Below are 20,615 nucleotides of genomic sequence, written 5' to 3'. Positions count from 1 at the left end.
CTGGAAGGCATCCATGGAATGAGATCTGTCACCCTTGAAGCAGTTGGCCCTGACATTCATTTTTTAATCCTTCTCCCCATTCTCTCATTTGAATTCTTGTTTCTTATTCAGGGAAAGGATCTCTTTGCGGAAATGGGCCAGATTTCTTCTGAGGCAGAGAGGCCTCCGCTGGACACCAGAGAGAGGCAGCTGGGTAAGGAGGGAGGAGGTTTTTCTCCGTTTAGTCTCATTCTGTTCCTTTTCCAACTCATCTGTGGGTTCTTTACATATTTTGTTGGGGGAGTTAGTGGGACCAAGAGCCCAGAGGAGGGGAGATATATTTCTGCACAACTAACATCTGAAATGCACCCAAATATCCAAATGCACTCAGCAGGTGAGACTTTCTCAAAGGCCCCTCTGTAGTTTGAGATGCACTGATTTACCTGTGAGACAAGAAGGCACTCTGGGCCTCCCCCTTACCTTTTTCCTCTTGCAGGTGACACAGTGTTACTGGCTAGACCTCTTCAACCATCTATTCTTGGGGACAGAATGGAAGCAGCGGCTGTGGAACCAGATCAGGTCAGGGGAAGGTGCCTTGTGGGGACAGAGGCCAAGGGGTGGAATAATGTCCTAGCTCAAGGGGTGGTGGTGAACAACACTGTTGTCTCAGAGGAAGACCTCTTCATCCATCTTTCCTTGGGGACAGAAAGGAAGCAGTGGCTGTGGATCCAGATCAGGTCAGGGGAAGCTGCTTTGTGGGGACAGAGGTCAAGGGGTGGAACAATGTCATAGATCAAGACGTCGTGGTGAACAATATTGTTGTCTCAGAGGAGGACATTTCACTTTTTCTTTTAGGGTCCAGTGTGCTTTGAAGATGTCGCTGTTCGTTTCACAGACGAGGAGTGGGCGTTGCTGGATCCTGACCAGAGAGCTCTGCATAAGAACGTCATGGAGGAGAATTGGAGGATCGTGGCCTCTCTCGGTAAGGCTCCCAGTGGGATCATAATATCTGTTTTTAAATTCAAAACTCCATATGTGACGAACCTCATATATTTTCACAGAACTCAACAGTGCCCCCTACAACACCGGATATCGCAATACCCCCCAAAAAACCTTGAACAGTAAATTACTGTTTTTTTCTGTGAATGTTCTTCCTCCAGTTGCAGCTTATTAAACAAGGATCAGTCTGGTCTGAACTCCCCAGGCCCTTTTGACTCTAAACTTCAGAATTGTTAGGGAAGTTGAAGTAGCTTCTGTCAGGTTTTCAGTTTTTGTTTTTCCTCCCGTCAGTCTTTGGTTGTCCAAAGAGAAGACTGACATTGGAAATGGAGGGATGCCATGATGGAGCCAAAGAAAATCCATTCGAGAGAAGAGCCAGGCTTATCGAATCACAGGTTCCCCTAAGGATGTCGGTTGATCCCCGTTAATTAATGCACCCAACCCATCAGAAAACCATCCATCTAACCCACTTGTGTTATTCCTCTATTACCAGAGTTAACAAGTATACTTCCTTAATTTCTCCCTGAGGTGCTAATCCATTACTCTTCATTGCAGATAGTGATGGACTGGAAATCAAGGACAAGGGTGACCATGACAAAATCCCCACAATGGAGAAGCTGTATAAATATCTTGAAAGTGGAAAAAGTTCCAATTCCACTTCCCATCAAGGAAATCTCATTAGGAAGAAACCCTATCAGTGTGTGGAATGTGGAAAGAGCTTCAGTCACAGCCACCATCTCACTTCCCATCAAAGAATTCATACAGGGGAGAAACCCTATCAGTGCTTTGAATGTGGAAAGAGCTTCAGTCACAGCCACCATCTCACTTCCCATCAGAGAATTCATACAGGGGAGAAACCCTATCACTGTGTGGAATGTGGAAAGAGCTTCAGTACGAGCTCTGATCTCACTAAGCACCAGAGAATTCATACAAGGGAGAAACCCTATCCGTGCATGGAATGTGGAAAGAGCTTCACTGATAGCTCCTCTCTCGCTTCCCATCACAGAATTCATACAGGGGAGAAATCCTATCAGTGTGTGGAATGTGGAAAGAGCTTCAGGAAGAGCTCCGGTCTCACTTCCCATCAAAAAATTCATACAGGGGAGAAACCCTATCAGTGCTTAGAATGTGGAAAGACCTTCAGTCACAACTCCCATCTCACTTCCCATCAGAGAATTCATACAGGGGAGAAACCCTATCAGTGCTTTGAATGTGGAAAGAGCTTCACTCACAGCCACCATCTCACTTCCCATCAGAGAATTCATACAGGGGAGAAACCCTATCAGTGTGTGGAATGTGGAAAGAGCTTCACTCATAGCTCCTCTCTCACTTCCCATCAGAGAATTCATACAGGGGAGAAACCCTATCAGTGTGTTGAATGTGGAAAGAGCTTCAGTAATAGCTCCTATCTCATTTCGCATCAAAGAATTCATACTGGGGAGAAACCCTATCAGTGTGTGGAATGTGGAAAGAGCTTCACTGAAAGCTTCTCTCTCACTTCCCATCAACGAATTCATACAGGGGAGAAACCCTATCAGTGTGTGGAATGTGGAAAGAGCTTCAGTAATAGCTCCTATCTCACTTCGCATCAAAGAATTCATACTGGGGAGAAACCCTATCAGTGTGTGGAATGTGGAAAGAGCTTCAGTCAGAGCTCCTCTCTCACTTCCCATCAAAGAATTCATACAGGGGAGAAACCGTATCATTGTGTGGAATGTGGAAAAAGCTTCAGGAAAAGCTCCAATCTCACTTTCCATCAAAGAATTCATACGAAGAGTGGAAAACCCTTCATTATACAGCTTTCAGCACTAGAAAAAAACACACCACTTTAAACAAGCCTTTGGCTGATTGACATCTTATGCCCTTTAAAAATGTGTTGGGGAGGTAGGGGTTACAGGTTTTGGGGGCGGTGTTTTGTGTTTTCATTGTGTAAAATTCATTATGTTGTAATCGTCCTGTGACCTGTGGGTGTAGGGAATGGGAGCCAACTCTTAGAGTCTGAGGGCTCTTTGCCCCCCAGTAAGATATGTGAGGGGGCCACCCCCCAGTTCATAGGAACAGCCATTCAAATGGCATGCTTGCACCGCATCCTGTGACTGTTTAACCGAGGCGGGGCTTACTAAACGCCTCCTATATTTTATTCCAGTTGGCACCCCTGCTATAGGGCGCTATAGAAGTCAAATAAATGCATAAATAAAACAAAACCATCTTGGTTGCCTTCTTTTGCACATGTTCCAGCTTGTCAATATCCTTATTATTATTATCATTTAAAAAATTTATGTGCCCATCATCTGAAGATTTCACAGTGGTTCACAACATAAACAGACAGGTTGAAAGCATGGCTTTCTCAAAAACAAGTCAAGCCAGAGAAATCTCTCTTTTTTCTTTTTCTTTTTTTGGATGGAGTTACAGACTGTTTCTCAGGGGACTGCTGTGGTAATAGTTCATCTTGATTTTAGTAAGGCTTTTGACAAACTCCCCTGTAATATTTATGTGGGGAAGCTGGTAAAATGAGGCTGAACAAGGTAACTGTTAGGTGGATTTGACTGACCGAACCCAAAGAGGACTCCTTCATGGTTCCTCATCATCCTGGAGAAAAGTGACAAGATGGGTGCTGCAGGGTTCTGTCCTGGGCCTGTTGTTGTTCAACGTCTTTATAAATGACTTGGATGAAGGAACTGAGGGGATGCTCATCACATTTGCAGACGACACCAAACGGGGAGCAGAGGCCAATGTGGCAGAAGGTAGAATCAGATCAAGGGCAGGAATATTTGCACTTTCTTTTGCCTTGGTCAGACCCCAGCTAGAATAAATACTGTGTTCAATTCTGGGCACCACAGTTTCACTATCTTCAGAGCACAATCTATATTCCTTTTATAACACGTGGCCAAAGTTTATTGAATATATAAATTGTTAAGACTGTTGCCGGAATCCACCCAGCACTCATGGGAAAATGTGGTGTGATCTTTTAGAGTAATCAAATGAAACTTGTAACACATGGCAGGATGAAAGTCTGCAATTCCATCAGGACAAGTTATTTGTTGTTTACTGTTGTAACCATTGCTTTCTGAAAAGTTATCTTCTGTACCAAGAGAAATAAAAACAATGTTTTTAAAAATGGTGGGGAAATCATGTGTACTCTTCCATTAATCTGCTTGCATATGTTGAGTGTTATTTGGAGTCTGTAACTCCCAGTTACTTCACATTATCAATGTGTTTCTGTGTGTTCAGCGCATATGATTGCATGTGAGACTGAATAAAAGAATTAAATTCCCTTTGACTGCTTCTGTATTGTTTCAAATGTGACGTCACTTACAGATAATAAAAAATCATATTTATTACTGATGAATCATACCATTGTCAGCTCATTAATCTCCAACCCAACAAACCCAGCGCTTAGAATGAGCAGCTGCTTTCTTCCCATTTCTTAGGTGGAAAGAACTGATAATGACAATGAAGAAGGGAGATAGACCCTTTCCCTCAACCTTTGGGGATCTGGGGGGCTTCATTTCACCCCTTAGTCCTGCTCCTGAAAGCTTGGCAGATGTGGAGTATTTGCTCACACACTTCCATGACTTAAAAATCAACCTTTTTTATTTTTTAAAGAAATGGTATTGCAGTGCTAAAAAGGCTCAAGAAAGCAATTCCTGTAGTAGCTGGCATCTTAGCCAGCCCAGTGCCACTCTGCCAACTGTCTCACTCCCAGCTAACTAATCTGGAAAGCTGTCTTGTCATCTCTGTCTGTAAAGACTTCCGTGTCCCTTGAATTCAGAATTAAGCATTTCTGGAAGAGAAAATGATATGCTTTGGTTTAAAAAGCACGAATACTGGGCCACTGACTGTGCAACTTGCCAGCCCTGCCCTGTAGGAACCTCCAACTTTAAAGATTGATCTTTTGGTGTGGCAGCAAGTGTACTTTGGAACTCCCTGCCTCTTGACACCAGGCAGGAGGCTTCACGGTCCACTTTGCAGCATTCAACTTTGTTACCGTTGCTGAGTTTGTGATAGCTAAATATTGAGGAGAAAGAAGCCAATCTCCTATGTATATCTGAATAAATTGAGAAAGTCTGGTTTTCAGTAACTACGATTAAGCTAAGTTAAAATGCTAATATTCACCTCAACTTTCTAAGCACCTGCACAGGCATGTTTTTAGCAGGTTCCCCCAAAAGGTGGGAGGGAGGCGCCTGTTTGATCTCAAGAGGCAGGGAGTTCCAAAGGGTCTGTGCTGCCATACTAAACAATTGAGGTCTTGCGTGGCACCTGTAGTGGAAGCGGTCAAGTGTCTGCCTGTGGGGTAAGGAGGGGATCTCATGGGTAAACTGGTCCCTATGATAATGGAAAGGCCTTGAACTGGGCCTGGTAGCCAAAGGGCAACCAGTGAAGCCCTCTGAGCCAAAGGGTCATATGCCAAGAAGGCCTCGCTTTGACAGCAATCGTGCTGCAGCAGTCTGCACCAGCTGAAGCTTCTGGACCAAGCGCAAGGGATGCCCCACAAGGACGGCACTGTGGTCATCCAGCCTTGAAGAAACGAAGGCGCGAGGCCAGGCTCTCCCGGTCCTGGAATGTGGAACCATCTGCAGTTGCTCAAAGGCACTTCCAGCCGTTGAGTCTACCTGAGTCTCGGCTGGATCCGGAAGCAGCTCAAAGTCCCACGAGGTTCACCACCATCATTTTTAATTTGTATACCGTCTTTCTACCTTACAATACTCAAGGCGGTTTACAAGCTGAAGAAACAAAAAATGTACATCTTATAACAATCTAATGCAATACAAAAATGTGATAACAAAACTTTAAAATAAGCAACCTACATCAAAAAGTAACATTCACCAATTATTAGTATAGTATAAAATAATAATATAAGTATATAAAAGTTTAAACAGAAGTCCACTCAATAGTTACAATAAATAATTTCTAAACTGTAATCAGTAAAACAATGGCAAGGCACACTACATAAAATAATACAATACAAATGGAGAAGCAGAGACTAGAGGGTGGTTCATATGGAGAGAACCTTTGGCTTACCTTATTTTCTTAATATTAGGTTGGCCAAGTCCTTAGGACCTTCAGGGAACCCAAATTTCAGATTGCATTGCAGAGAGGGAGTTCTGTGTGTCTTTGTTTGTTGCAAAGAAGAAGAAGAAGATTTTTATTTATACCCCGCCCCCCGCCCCCCCGGCCAAGAACGGGCTCAGGGTGGCTAACACCAAATATAAAATACAGTTTAAAAGAAGCAAAAAAGCAATTGATTACAATATCGCTTAAAATGCAGCCTTATTTTACTGGCGACTCACAAATCAAGACCAGAAGGGAATGAAACATCAAATGTTCACCAGGGTCAGCTATCCATGCTGGTCCTATATGGGCCAGCAAAAGGCCCGTGGGAAAATTTATATACAGGATCCCATATAAGGGGTTCCATCAAAAAAAGAAAGAGGAGGGTCAGACTGTAAAGGTAAAGGTACCCCTGCCCGTACGGGCCAGTCTTGCCAGACTCTAGGGTTGTGCGCTCTGTCAGGTTTGGAACTTAACAGGTTAAGAAGTTCCCAGGATGCCTCAATTCTGACGTCAGCTTGTAGAAGCTGGGAGGAGCCTGGGAGGAGTTTCTGTTCTGTTCCCCTCTGGTCGTTGAGGGAGAAAGATGTAGCCTGTAATGGCTGAAAGGAGCCCAGGAGATCTCTGGGGGAATGTCGGAATAAAGAGCTGAAATGGACAAACCTCGGACTCTGTGTGTTTGTCTGGAAGCTAAGTGAAGGACGTGACAGTTTCATCACCGCTGTGTTTATCTCTGCTAAGGCGTGCCTGAAGAGCTGCTGGAGACGGAGCAGAGTCTCGCAGGGAAGTGTGTGGGCTGCCATAAAAGCTAATTGAGGACCAATAAATCAATTAGCTGGGGTCCCAATAAACCAATTTGCCACAGGTTATGGGTAATTACCGCTTGTAAAACTGTCACTGGAAGTGCCGGAATGCGTTTGAAGTCTGCGGTCGAAGGCAGAGAAATACGGCAGGAGGTGGTGAGAGTCTTTGCCTGGTGCTAAGAGGCGAAGGAGCAGCTGCGGAGTTTAAAAGCGGCTGGCAAAAGGACACAAAGTGGCTGCCTGTGTTGCTGAGTGCTGGGACCAGCTGGAGCTCTGGATCTGAGAGCTGAGAGCAGCAAGGAATCGTTTCTCCACGGATGGGAGCCGGATATAGCTGGTGAGTGAGCTTGGGGCCCCTTGGGAGAACGGAAGAGGATGGCAGGCTGCCAGGTCTTGGAGGACATTCCATGCTCACTTTAAGAAGTTGGGCAACCTGGCTGCTGATTTGAAGTCTACTGTTCTGGGTGCCAGGAAGCCAGAGGCCGTTTGCCTAGTGCTCCAGGGAATTTGTGAGGCTGGAGGCAACAGCAAGGGCTGGGAGATGGCTGCTGCAGAACAGGAGGGCAAGATGGCGCTGACCACCTTCGTGAGAGCCGGTGCACAGCTGGGAAGGGCTGTGGGCCCCAGAGGGGGGGCGAAAGGGCTATCTGGGAATGTGCTGCATTTGCTGTGAAGCTTCAGCAGGAGGCCAGAGCCTGGAGAAGGAATACAAAAGCCTAAAAAGGCTGGAGCCCCTGTCCCTGATGCTTTAGCCACAAGGAGTGCTGCTGAGCAGGTCGGGGGGGCGAAGGATTCCAAAGGCAAGTTTAAGAGCCTGCTGGAATGAAGTGGCGGTTCAGAGGGGGCGGAGCTGGCAAGGAGTGCTTTTCCGGAAGAAGGAGAAGGAGGCCAGCGGGTGGAGCCCAAGGCAGTGATTTTCCACTGGAGTTCGACATCTGTGTGAGGAGCTTGGAGAGAGGCAAGCTGCTGGGAGCCCTTTACCTACCACTGGGGGTGCAGGAAAGCGTCCTGGGAGCCCTGGGAGCAGTGGGGGGGGGGCGGTGAGCAGTAAAAGCACAGAAAAGCCTCTTTTTCCAAAGGCTGCCAAGAGATGTTTGCGTCGAAAGTTGAAGCCTGGGAAACAGGACACAGCTACAGACTTCAAGGCCAGCCATCTGCTGCAGCGGGAGATACGTGCTGCAGAGTTGTCTGGGAGCTCTGAGATAAGTCCAGTCTTCAGAGCAACGCAGGATGTTGCGGTTTCGGACGCTGCCAAGGACAGAGGCAGCGGGACGTTTGTTGCTTCTATGGCAACTGTGGAGAACAACTCCAGCCAGGACACAGTGACACGCTGGGTGTTTTGGTTTCTGCTATCAGGCAGCACCTGATAGGCAAACTGCGGAACTGCAGGGCTGTTTTCAACAGGAACAATTGTTTTGTTCGCAGACGGAGCACAGAAAATCAGTCTGTGGTGTGGCTAACGTGTTTTTCTCTCCTTTACAGGAGGAGGAAGAGGTCTACGTTGTGCCGGGACTGAATAGTTGTCGGTTATCTGTATCTGCTCTAATGACGCAGGGGTTCAAAAAGGCTTTGAAAATGACATCTGTTCCATTTTCAGAGGGGGGCGACAACGGACTAACATAGCTGCAGAGCAAGAATAATTTCTTTGTTCTGGAGTCACCTCTGGAGGGTGGTGGGAAGGTTCCCAGTCATGTGCAAAAGTTGCACAGGTGCACAAAGGGTACAAACTCCGGAAATGTGGGAGGTCCCTAGGGTGCAGGGCATGCAAAGGTGCAAAGGTGCTTGGTTTTCCCGGGTTTGGGAGGGTAGCCAAGGAAGCTTTTGAGCTTGTTCACACACAGATCTGTCATGACCCATGAGGTATGAGAGTCTGGGTGGGGCCAGGTATGTGCCATCGCTGACAGATGACCACAGCCAGGTTGGCTGGTGTATCTCTCTCAAATCGCAGGGGGAGGCGGCGCAACTGATCAAGGATTGGGTTGCGGAGGTGGAACTAAAGTTTTCCACCAGGGTGCAAGGGTTCAAGAGCGACCGAGGGTCACAGTTTACTGGGTCTGCTCTGGAGAAGCTTTTCAAGGAAAAGGGAATACGTCACCAGGTGACGGGTGCAAAGTCTTCTCAAAGGAGAAGGGAGGCTGTGGCTGAGCCCGGTGATGGGGATGAGGTCCAGAATCAGGGTTCAAAACCCGGTGATGGGGACCAAGTCCAGGGTCAGGGTTCAGGGCAGGTTTGGGCATCTCCAAGGGTTGTTAAAGGAGTGTCCAGGTGTGAGGCTTCATCTCCGGTAATGGAGAAAGCTCACAAACAGGGTGTCAAGTCAGAGGGGGAGGAGTCTGACGGGGAAGACACAACTGCTGGCCCTAAAGGGTCAGTAGGGTATCAGATCACAGGTGCGTGGAAAAGTGTCGCACAGTGTGATTCTGGGAGTGTTGAAGGGGTTCAACAAGTGCCTGGGAAAGATGCCGGGAAGTGGCACAAGGCAAAGGGGAAGGTGTTGAACTCAAAAAGGTCTTGCCAGAATGTGAGGCATAGAGGGGGTGTCAGGTTTGGAACTTAACAGGTTAAGAAGTTCCCAGGATGCCTCAATTCTGACGTCAGCTTGTAGAAGCTGGGAGGAGCCTGGGAGGAGTTTCTGTTCTGTTCCCCTCTGGTCGTTGAGGGAGAAAGATGTAGCCTGTAATGGCTGAAAGGAGCCCAGGAGATCTCTGGGGGAATGTCGGAATAAAGAGCTGAAATGGACAAACCTCGGACTCTGTGTGTTTGTCTGGAAGCTAAGTGAAGGACGTGACAGTTTCATCACCGCTGTGTTTATCTCTGCTAAGGCGTGCCTGAAGAGCTGCTGGAGACGGAGCAGAGTCTCGCAGGGAAGTGTGTGGGCTGCCATAAAAGCTAATTGAGGACCAATAAATCAATTAGCTGGGGTCCCAATAAACCAATTTGCCACACGCTCATCTCACTCTAGAGGCCGGGAGCCGGCGCTGTCCGCAGACACTTCCAGGTCACGTGGCAAGCGTGACAAGCTGCATCTGGCGAGCCAGCGCAGCACACGGAACGCCGTTTACCTTCCCACTGGTAAGCGGTCCCTATTTATCTACTTGCACCCGGGGGTGCTTTCGAACTGCTAGGTTGGCAGGAGCTGGGACCGAGCGACGGGAGCGCACCCCGCGATCGGCAAGTCCTAGGCGCTGAGGTTTTACTCACAGCGCCACCCGCGTCCCTTGTATATAGGGGTTCCATCAAAAAAAGAAAGAGGAGGATCAGACTGAGTCCAGACCAAAGGCCAGGTGGAACAACTCTGTCTTGCAGGCCCTGCGGAAAGATGTCAAATCCCGCAGGGCCGTGGTCTCCCGTGGCAGAGCGTTCCACCTGTTTGGGGCCAGTGCTGAAAAGGCCTTGGCCCTGGTTGAGGCCAATCTAACGTCCTTGAGACCCGAGACCTCCAAAATGTTGTTATTTATGGACCGTAAGGTCCTCCAAGGGGCATACCAGGACAGGCAGTCCCATAGGTACGAGGGTACGAGGCCGCGAAGGGCTTTAAAGGTCAGAACCAGCACCTTAAATCTGGCCCTGTACTCCACCAGGAGCCTGTGCAGCTGGTAAGATAAAAGATAACATCCCACCAGATATCATGGGATAGGGCAGTGTTTCCCAACCTTGTGCCTCCAGCTGTTTTTGGCCTACAATTCCCATCATCCCTTGCCACTGGTCTTGCTAGTCAGGGATGATGGGAGTTGTAGTTCAAAAACAGCTGGAGGCACAAGGTTGGGAAACACTGGGCTAGGGAAAGGTCATCTGAGCCTTTGGCAGCAAGTAATTTATAAGTTATTTTTTCAGCTAATGCTGAAATCCACATATTTCTATACCAAAGTGAAATCTGGACATCATGTAAGGTTTTCAGTGTTGGGTAGAGGTTTGGGTCTTGGACTCTATGACCTGGGGGGACCAGGGTTCGAATCCCCACCCAGCCATGAAGCTCCCTGGGGTGACCTTGGGGAGAAAAAGGTGGAAAATAAATGGAATAACTGAAATAAATAATATTTTCTGTTTTGGAGCAACGGAGGTTCTGGCAGCCGCTAGCCTCTTGGTCAAGAGTTCATGAGAGCTGACGAAATGGCAAAGTGGCAAACCTAGAGCCCTCTCTGTGGGCACGCGGACTGTAATCCCATCAGGGCCTTAGCCTCCTTGCCCGAGCGAGGGGCTCGCCAGTCTGTGTTTCCTACTCGGGAGTAAGCTGCCTTGAGTTCAGCAGGGCTTGACTCCCAGGTCAGTAAGCATAAAGACGGCAACATTAGAAGGGGCTGCTGGGTTGACATGTTCGCTGGGCTTTCCCATGGAAGACAACAGAGGAATTCATTTCTTGCAGGGCAGCAGTTGAAGAAGGAGCAAAAAGGGTTTTCGTGTGTGTGTGTGTGTGTGTGTGTGTGTGTGTGTTTCTTTGTGGCTGATTAGCTGCTCTCCCTGTGCAAGGGTCAGAGGGGGCAGGGTTTCTGTTGAGGCAGGGGATTAGCTGTGGGAGGAGCTTATCAGAGCTTGTAGGCCTAGCGGCGGGCACAGTTCAATCCATCTTTTAGATTTAGGGGAGCTAGTCTCAAACATTTGTTGGGGGAGACCTAGGGTTTTTTGGGGGGGGGGAGTTATTTGTCCTGTCTTCACGCTTTTTATGATGGAGGACCGCTGTAGCCACCCCCAAAGACACGTTCTCAAGATGGAGGGGGAGGGAATAGCTGCAGTCGCCTGCGGTTCCTGCGCAATGTTTGCCATCTTGCCAAAGGTTGCAGGCAGCTTTACCTGCAGCAATTGCATGTTGATTGCCCTCTTAGAAGACAAAGTCCAGCAACTGGAGAAACGTGTAGCTACGCTCCAAAGAATTAGAGAGCTGGAGCTCTTCTTGGAAGCAACAGAGCACACCGTCTCCACCAAGGAGGAGACAGGGGACTCCCCTGAGAAGGAGGCTAGTTCACCAACACAGGAGCCAGATATATGGAGAAACGTGACTCAAAGAAGTAGGAGGCCCAAGGTTCGCTCTGATTGTTTAGAAATACACAATCGCTTTGAGGTCCTCTCCCCTAGCATGGAAGCGGGAAGGTAAATGGCGTTTCCGTGTGCGGCTCTGGCTCGCCAGAGTAGCTTCGTCACGCTGGCCACGTGACCCGGAAGTGTCTGCGGACAGTGCTGGCTCCCGGCCTCTAGAGTGAGATGAGCGCACAACCCTAGAGTCTGGCAAGACTGGCCCGTACGGGCAGGGGTACCTTTACCTTTACCTTTACCCCTAGCATGGAAGACAAAGAGCAGACTCCATTTGAGGATCTCTCCCTCATTACAGTCGATCAGGTATATGAAGACGAGCAGCAAAGTCAGTCCTCAGGGAATGTGCAGGCGACCTTGGAATGGACAGCTCACGGAAGAACCCCGACCAAACCTAAGAGGAGGTGTGTAGTGGTGATAGGGGATTCCCTACTGAGGGGAACAGAAGCAGTGATCTGTGGGCCTGACAAGATGTCTCGGGAAGTGTGCTGTCTCCCCGGGGCTAAGATCCAAGATGTAACTGAACAACTGCAAGAAATCATAAAACCCACTGACAAAAACCCCTTCCTCTTGGTTCATGTGGGAACCAATGACACTGCAAGCAATAGCCTCCAGAAGATCAAAAGAGACTACGAGACTCTGGGCAGGAAATTGAAGCAATTAAATGCACAAATTGTCATCTCATCTGTCCTCCCAGTTGAACGACGTGGCCCAGGGAGAGAGGGAAAAATAGTGGAAGTGAACAGCTGGCTTCGCAAATGGTGTAAACAGGAACGGTTTGGATTCTTAGATCACGGACTGCAGTTTCTTGAAGATGGACTTCTGGCAAGCGATAGGCTGCACCTCACAACGGTTGGGAGGAATGTTTTTGCCAAAAATCTCAGAAACCTCATCAGGAGGGCTTTAAACTGACTAATGTGGGGGAGGGAGACAGTGCTCCTGAAGGTAGGAGTCTATCAATTGATGAAGATGATCATCCAAATGTCATAGACCAAATGGAGCAAACAGCACGCAGACCTAGTGGTGGGAGGAAAAAATCCTTAAATAAGAGTCACAGGGGAATGATTAATGGACTTCAATGTCTGTACACTAATGCGCAAAGCATGGGAAATAAACAAGATGAGCTTGAGCTCTTGGTACAGCAAACTAAATATGACATAATAGGCATCACTGAAACCTGGTGGGATAAGTCCCACGATTGGAAGGGATACAATCTATTTCAGAGAAACAGACCAGACAAGAAAGGAGGAGGAGTGGCGTTATATGTCAGGGATGTGTATACCTGTGAAGAGATCCAAGATTTAGAACCTCAAAGCCAAAGCTGCATTGACTATCTTATCACATTGCGAAGAGTTTACAGGAAGATTCATGGGCTGTTCCCACCACAAGTTTGGAGGCACAGACGGAGCATAATTAAGTGTTATGCCAATAACCTTTGGCACACTTCTCCTCCTTGAATAGGATACTTTCAAGGAAAATACTCCCTCGACTCTTTGAAAAACTTAGGGAAGATAAAAGAGTGAGGTAAAGGGAGAGATGACTCAGCAATTAGACAGCCCTGCTGATGTGAGGAGGGGGGTTGGAAAACGCTGCAGAGAATCTAAGGACTTAGAGGAAATGGCATGTTTGCCCCCACCAAGCAAACCAAAATCAGCGAATTCTTTTATGGAAAAACAAAGGATACTTTTAATATTCCGACCTCGAATAGCTTCTCTCCATTAGCAGAGATAATAGATAAGGAAACTACACCGAAGGAACTATCCGCTAAACAACCCACTAACCCCTTAAACAACACCATCACGAGACCAAAAGGTCCCAAAAAAGTTCCAACTATGCCCTTTCAGGTGGAAGACTGCATCAGAGAACAAGAAAACCATCTCTCTGAATTACTACTTGAACACTCTACCACGTTAGACCTAGTGGCTAAAACCGTGGACTATATCTTTAAATACATAAGAGACATCAAAGGCTCCTTAGAGAAGATTATATCCTTTGTATCCCCAAAAGTTAATGTCAGCCCCGTAGACGCTTCACCGGAGGATAGGGCTGAACCAACACCCAGAGTACCTGTCCTACTGCGCTCAACTTCGCAGACTGGCTGCAAATTTGAAAATGAACAAACTATGGAAGATTTACACACCATATCTTCCTACAATCTTTCGCTACAAGCCACTAGACTTTGTTTAATTATCCTCCCCTTCAAAGGTCAGGTTGTTAACTGGTCGTCTATACATGTCACAAGAAGGCACCTAGCTGAGCTTTTGGGCGTAAATCCCCTTTCCATCGATCTGAAATCCACTGTCCACATTTACAGCAAGCCACACATGCAGAGGATACTGCTCACCTTCGAGTCTAAAAAGTTTCCAACTTATATGATGTCCCTACGAAGCTCCCTGACTAATTATGGAATTTTTATTACAAGAGTTTTTATCAACACTAAGATTTGCCCTCTTATACCCTACTCTCCAGTTAAAAGGAAAGCAATTAAAAATGAGGGCACCCCACCTACTACGAGCTCTACCTCTCCACCCTCAGACTTAATTAGTTGGACAGAGACCCCCATGCCCCTCCTATCAAAGGCTACTCATCTAGAGAATTCGATGGAGCAGGAGTTACTTGTTTCCTTCTCCCATTTGCCAAAAGCCGAACAAACAGAGATAACGGACAGACTAGATGAGTTATTACTCTATCTCCGCAACTCTGAAGACCTAGCGCCCACAAAAGAGGCAAATACTCCACCTAACTTGGAGCGAAAAATGGGATATGAATCTCCTCAGGTCACGTCAGAACACACACCCCTACTCTGCCCAACTGAAATCCACGCCGAAATCTCTGTGGCGCCCCTAATCACATTATCGGAGACTTCACCATCCAATGGATGCATCTTCCATGACCCCGGGAAAGCCCTAGATGCTATTGAAGAGACAAAATGACTCTCACCTCTACTACTATCCTGGAACGTTGCTGGATGGCAATCGAAAACAATGGACAAAGACGTTCTAACCTACGTATCACAGTTCAAGATCATCCTGCTCCAAGAAACCTGGATGCAAAATCCTTTTGAACTACACAATGATTTTGCTTTCCATTCCTGTGCCTCAATCGGCCCAAAAGGCGGAAGACCGGCGGGAGGTCTGAGCACCTTCGTATCGACAGATCTAGGAACCTCCCCTATCCAATTGAAAATCGATAAAAAATGGATTTTGGCTGTTAAAATATTCTCTACCCACTTTAAGATCATATGCATCAATGTTTATATTCACCCACTCATGAAACAAACTGATCTTAAAAACATCTGGAACGAACTGGAAGACTGCATTCTCCTTGTCTCAAATAAGTTTCCCTCTGCCTCCTTAATTATTGGTGGGGACTTTAATGCAAGGTTAGGCCACTCAGACGAACAGCTAATCAACGAAAGTGGAATTGGTCCCATAAATGCTAATGATGAACATTGGCCCCTATTAAGGCGTCATTCACTTGACCCAGTTACCAATTTCGTGTCTTTTTCTAATGGCACTTAGATTAAACCTTGTTATTTTAAACGGCCTCTCCTCGGGAGACTGTCCTGGCCAATTTACTTATTGGTCAGGCTTAAGGCATTCTGTTATTGATTACATCCTTGTCTCCCAAGAACTCTTTGATGAATATATTGAATTTACTGTAGATATAAGAACCGAAAGTGACCATCTCCCCCTAAATCTTAAAAGGACTGAATTTTGGGAACCCTCTAGATGTGGGCTCGCCCCACAGACACCTGATCCTAATGTTCTACAACAAATAGGCAGATCCAGAATTAAATGGTCCCCTTATGTTAATAACAATTTTAGCATTTGGACACAATCAATGGAAGGTCAACTCCTCTGGGCTGATCTGACTTCCAACGACACTGAAGAGACCTCCCCAATTTACCATTATAACACTTTAATCCGAAAACTCCAACCGTTATTGTCAAGACTCAGAAGATCTAACCAAAATGAGTCCCCTACCAACAGAAAATGGTTTGACCACGAATGCACTCAGGCAAAACTTATACTCAGGGGATGCTTTAAGGTCTTCCAGCAAAATCCTAACCCTATCACTAAATTAGAGTTACAACTTAAAAAAAAGAACTACAAAGAGTTACTAAAAACCAAAAAAAGAACCGCAGTCTCTCTCATCTGGCAGGCCCTCATAAAAGTGTCAATAGAAAAAGACAATACCAACTTCTGGAAAATTATCTCCAGTCAAACCAAAGCTCCTAACGAGGGCACAATAATCCCTGCAAACTCATGGGAAGAGCACTACAAAGTGCTATTTAGGGAACATCGTCCTTCTGCGCTGCTTAACATCCCCTTAGATAATGATACACCATGGCCCCCAACATCTGAAACTGAAATCACTTCGTTAATTCTACAAATGAAATCTGGCAAAGCCCCAGGAAGTGATTTCATTGTCGCTGAACTTCTGAAAGCGCAAATAAACTGGTGGGCCCCGGTTCTTGCAAATCTATTTTCATATATAGATAAGACAACTGAAATCCCTAAAGATTGGGGACTAGCTATAATTGTTCCTATATTTAAAAAGGGCAACCCCTCTGACCCATCTAATTATAGACCAATTAGTCTTCTGAATGCGGCGCGAAACGGCAATGGCGGTCCTCTTCGCGCTGTGAAGAGGAGCTCCGCAGGAAAGGGTCGCCTGCTACGGCAAAGCGGGGACCCATAAAGAAAAACCACAGGCAGAGTGAGCCTGTGGCCGTGGGACTCGGCGGGCACCAGGAGCCCCCCCAGAAACGAAGAAGGAACCCCGTAAGGGGCTCCGGAACGCGGAAGGGGGAGCGGTGCTGTGAGTTCATCGCTCTTGCTGCGGAAGCGAAGCCGTGCGGCTGCTGCCGATAAGCGCCGACCTTTCTTTTTGGAACATTAGATCCTAAACTACAAACCCGTGAGTAGGGGAACTTAAAATTCTGGGGCTAAAGAGATTGAATTTGGCCGAAAACGGGAGACGCAACCAGGAAGTCCGTCTCCTCAACGTGCTTAAAAGATCAAAGTAAAGACTTTAATAAGCTGGAATTAATTCAAAAGGATTTTAAAAGGGTGGGTTTTCGTGCAACAATTGACTTTTGACTTTAAGATATTAAGAGAGATAAGCTTACTTTACCTTTGTGGGCTCTGAACTGTACTTCTCCCCTGTTTTATGGATTTATAAATGTGGAGTAACCCGAATTCACGGGCTGCCAGGTTGAAAGAACTGTTAAATTGCTGAAACTGTTTAAATATTGAAAGTGCTACATTAGAGCGTTATAGCTTGGATACAAATGGGGAAACTGTTTCCCGCACCTCTTTAAAGACCTTGTTTCAACCTTGGGAAAGCTCTGCACGTAAAAAAGGAGTGGAAGGATCCTCTTAAAGTGTTTTAAACCGTTGGGACTTTAATGGCGGAACAACTTTATTCTTTCCTTTGAGACATTGCTGTACTCCCCCTAGAGGATTTTGGATTTACAATTGCCTGAGATCTTTTTTTTGTTTTGACTTTCTGCTGCCTTGTTGTTGACTCACTGGAACTGCCTTTCCCATGGGATTGTATATAATCTGACCTTGGCACGTAGACAGGATTGGAATGAGTGGCACAGGAAGAACAAGATTGGCTAAAACGAAAGCTAAACATCTGGTACAAACAACTTTGACATCTCAGCCTCGTAGATCATCTGTCCCAGCTGTTTTAGGTGTACAAGAAGGAGTAGTTGAGCAGACATCATCAGCATTATCAGAGGATATGGCTTCAGGAGGATCTGCAGCAGTTTTAGAACAAATTCTGGGACAATTGCAAATCTTAAATAAGAAGGCAGATGAGCATTTGGTTAAAATTGACCAAGCCACAGCCACTATTAGTAAATTGACAGAACAAGTTGCTCAACATACACAAGAAATTGGGAACCTTAAGGAAGCTACAGTAGGAAATCGCAAATTGGCTGAGGAGGCTATCCAAAAAGCCGTGGAAGCCAATCAAAAGGCCGATGCAATACAGGTGGAGGTTAAACCTTTGCACAAACAGATTACTGAACAGCAGGCCTACCTGTCTATGATTGAACTGAGAAATAGGGAAAATAATCTCAGATTGAGAGCTATCCCAGAACTTGAACAGGGGGACTTAATTGGCTATTTGACACCGGAATTTTCAAAGTTCTGGGCTTTAGAAGAAGACAAGGACTTTAAAATCGTAAGTGCTTTTAGACTGGGAAGAGTGGCGAGGAAGGACAGAACCAGAGACTGCTTAATCATTTTAGGATCTAAGCAAGAGAGAGACAAAATTCTAGGCCTTCATTTTGAAAAACCACTTGACTTTCAAGGCACTAAAGCAGAAATTTACAAAGATATCCCGAAACAACTTTTGGATCTCAGAGCTACGTATAAGGAATTAACAAAACTACTGAAAGGCAATTTAATTCCCTTTAGGTGTTGTATGAATCTTAGGAAATTGCGCGATTTAGAAAAGTATGGTTCCAGTAAATTCATGGTAAACCCAAGTTATAATTAATGGATAATAACTATTATAGGTTAAGAAACTTAACATGTGAGAAGTACAAAATAAGGTATGATACAAGGTAACAAGAGGCTTGACAACCATATGTCAGGAATGCTCTGATGGTGTTTCCTGCTTGGCAGGGGGTTGGACTCGATGGCCCTTGTGGTCTCTTCCAACTCTATGATTCTATGATTCAATTCTATGATCCTGTGATTCTATGATTCTCCTCACTATGATTTTTTTGATGAAAAGTGAGATTGGATCTCTGACAGAAGCTCTTTCCACATTCCATGCACTGATAGGGTTTTTCCCCTTTATGAATTCTTTGATGGGAAGCGAGACTGTGGCTGTGAGAGAAGCTTTTTCCACATTGCACACACTGATAGGGTTTCTTCCCTGTATGAATTCTTCGATTGGAAGTGAGATTGGAGCTCTTCCTGAAGCTCTTTCCACATTCAAAGCACTGATATGGTTTATCCCCTGTATGAATTCTTTGATGGGAAGTGAGATTGGAGCTGGTACTGAAGCTCTTTCCACATTCCATGCACTGATAGGGTTTCTCCCCTGTATGAATTCTTTCATGGGAAGTGAGATTATAGCTCTTCCTGAAGCTCTTTCCACATTCCACACACTGATAGGGTTTCTCCCCTGTATGAATTCTTTGATGGGAAGTGAAATTGGAGCTGGTACTGAAGCTCTTTCCACATTCAAAGCACTGATAGGGTTTCTCCCCTGTATGAATTCTTTGATGGGAAGTGAGAGAGGAGCTAACAGTGAAGCTCCTTCCACTTTCCACACACTGATAGGGTTTCTCCCCTGTATGAATTCTTTGATGGGAAGTGAGATTGGAGCTGGTATTGAAGCTCTTTCCACATTCTACACACTGATAGGGTTTCTCCCCTGTATGAATTCTTTGATGGGAAGTGAGATGGGTTCTCTGTCCGAAGCTTTTTCCACATTCCAAGCACTGATAGGGTTTCTCCCCTGTATGAGTTCTCTGATGGGAAGTGAGAGAGGAGCTATGTGTGAAGCTCCTTCCACATTCCATGCACTGATATGGTTTTTCCCCTGTATGAGTTCTTTGATGGGAAGTGAGTTTGGAGCTATTCCTGAAGCTCTTTCCACATTCCACGCACTGATAGGGTTTCTCCCCTGTATGAATTCTCTGATGGGAAGTGAGAGAGGAGCTATAAGTGAAGCTCTTTCCACATTCCGCACACTGATAGGGTTTCTCCCCTGTATGAATTCTCTGATGGTAAGTGAGAGAGGAGCTATCAGTGAAGCTCTTTCCACATTCCGCACACCGATATGGTTTCTCCCCTGTATGAATTCTCTGATGGGAAGTGAGATTGGAGGTGGTACTGAAGCTCCTTCCACATTCAAAGCATTGATAGGGTTTCTCCCCTGTATGAATTCTTTGATGGGAATTGAGAGTGCTTTTGTTATGGAAGCTCTTTCCACACTCTTGACACTCAAATGGTTTCTTGCCACTGTGAATCCTCTGATGTACTAGGAAATCTCTTTTCACAGTAAAGCTCTTTCCACATTCCACGCACTGATAGCGTTTCTCCCCTGTATGAAATCTTTGATGAAAAGTGAGATTATTTCTGTAACGGAAGCTCTTTCCACATTCCATGCACTGATAGGGTTTCTTTTCAATGATAATTGTTTGTTGGAAAGTGTAATGGGAGCTCTGATTGCAGCTCTCTCCACACTCCAAATTTTTACCTTGCTTCTCTCTGGGGATTTTGTCTTGATCACCCTTTTTCTTGATTTCCAATTCTTCACAATCTGCAATGGAAACAGAAAGGGATTAGAGACTCAGGAAGCAATGCAGGCCCCAGTTATCGAAAGTTGCTAATGGAATTTGTGCTAGAGGAAGAAGTACAGTGGTGCCTCGCTAGACGAAAAGAATTCGTTCCGCGATTCTCTTTGTCTAGCGGTTTTTTCGTCTTGCGAAGCAAGCCCATTGACAGTTTAGCGGATTAGCGCTACAGCTGTCAAGCGGCTTCCAGCGATCAGCTGTTAAGCGGCTTATCAGCGGAACAGCTGATAAGCGGCTTAGCGGCTTAAGAAAAGGGCGAAAAAAGTGGAAAAAAAACCGCGAGGGGGATGCAAGATTTTTTTCGTCTTGCGAAGCAACCCCATAGGGAAATTCGTTTTACGAAGCGCCTCCAAAACGGAAAACCCTTTCGTCTAGCGGGTTTTTCGTCTTGCGAGGCGTTCGTCTTGCGGGGCACCACTGTACCGCAT

At 46.2% G+C, this 20,615-nt stretch overlaps 2 protein-coding genes across 8 annotated transcripts in view; one reads left to right on the top strand and one right to left on the bottom strand.

Annotated features, from left to right (window-relative positions):
• The window catches only part of LOC114595218 (zinc finger protein 75D-like), a 437,997-nt gene that overhangs the window by 20,036 nt on the left and 397,346 nt on the right, over positions 1 to 20,615 (top strand). For 2 of the 7 annotated variants that reach the window (XM_077927890.1, XM_077927880.1), the window contains one exon: positions 112 to 193. The exons of 2 other annotated variants lie outside the window; for them this stretch is intronic. In XM_077927890.1, the coding sequence (XP_077784016.1) occupies positions 133 to 193 (61 nt within the window). In that variant the 5' untranslated portion in view covers positions 112 to 132. Of the gene's footprint in view, positions 1 to 111; positions 194 to 475; positions 559 to 834; positions 962 to 1,533; positions 4,259 to 20,615 lie in introns of those variants that run through there. 3 more of the 7 variants (XM_077927875.1, XM_077927882.1, XM_077927889.1) reach the window with 3 other exon arrangements.
• LOC114595268 (uncharacterized) overlaps positions 11,258 to 20,615 on the bottom strand; it is a 46,321-nt gene continuing 36,963 nt past the window's right edge. Inside the window, 2 exon segments of the mRNA XM_077926754.1 lie at positions 11,258 to 18,752; positions 18,754 to 20,153. Of these exon segments, the coding sequence (XP_077782880.1) occupies positions 18,549 to 18,752; positions 18,754 to 20,153 (1,604 nt within the window). The 3' untranslated portion in view covers positions 11,258 to 18,548.

Source organism: Podarcis muralis, chromosome 4 (genome assembly GCF_964188315.1).
Source record: "Podarcis muralis chromosome 4, rPodMur119.hap1.1, whole genome shotgun sequence".
NCBI lineage: Eukaryota > Metazoa > Chordata > Lepidosauria > Squamata > Lacertidae > Podarcis > Podarcis muralis.
Note: the sequence above shows the minus strand (reverse complement) of the source record. Positions and strands in the feature narration are given on the sequence as shown.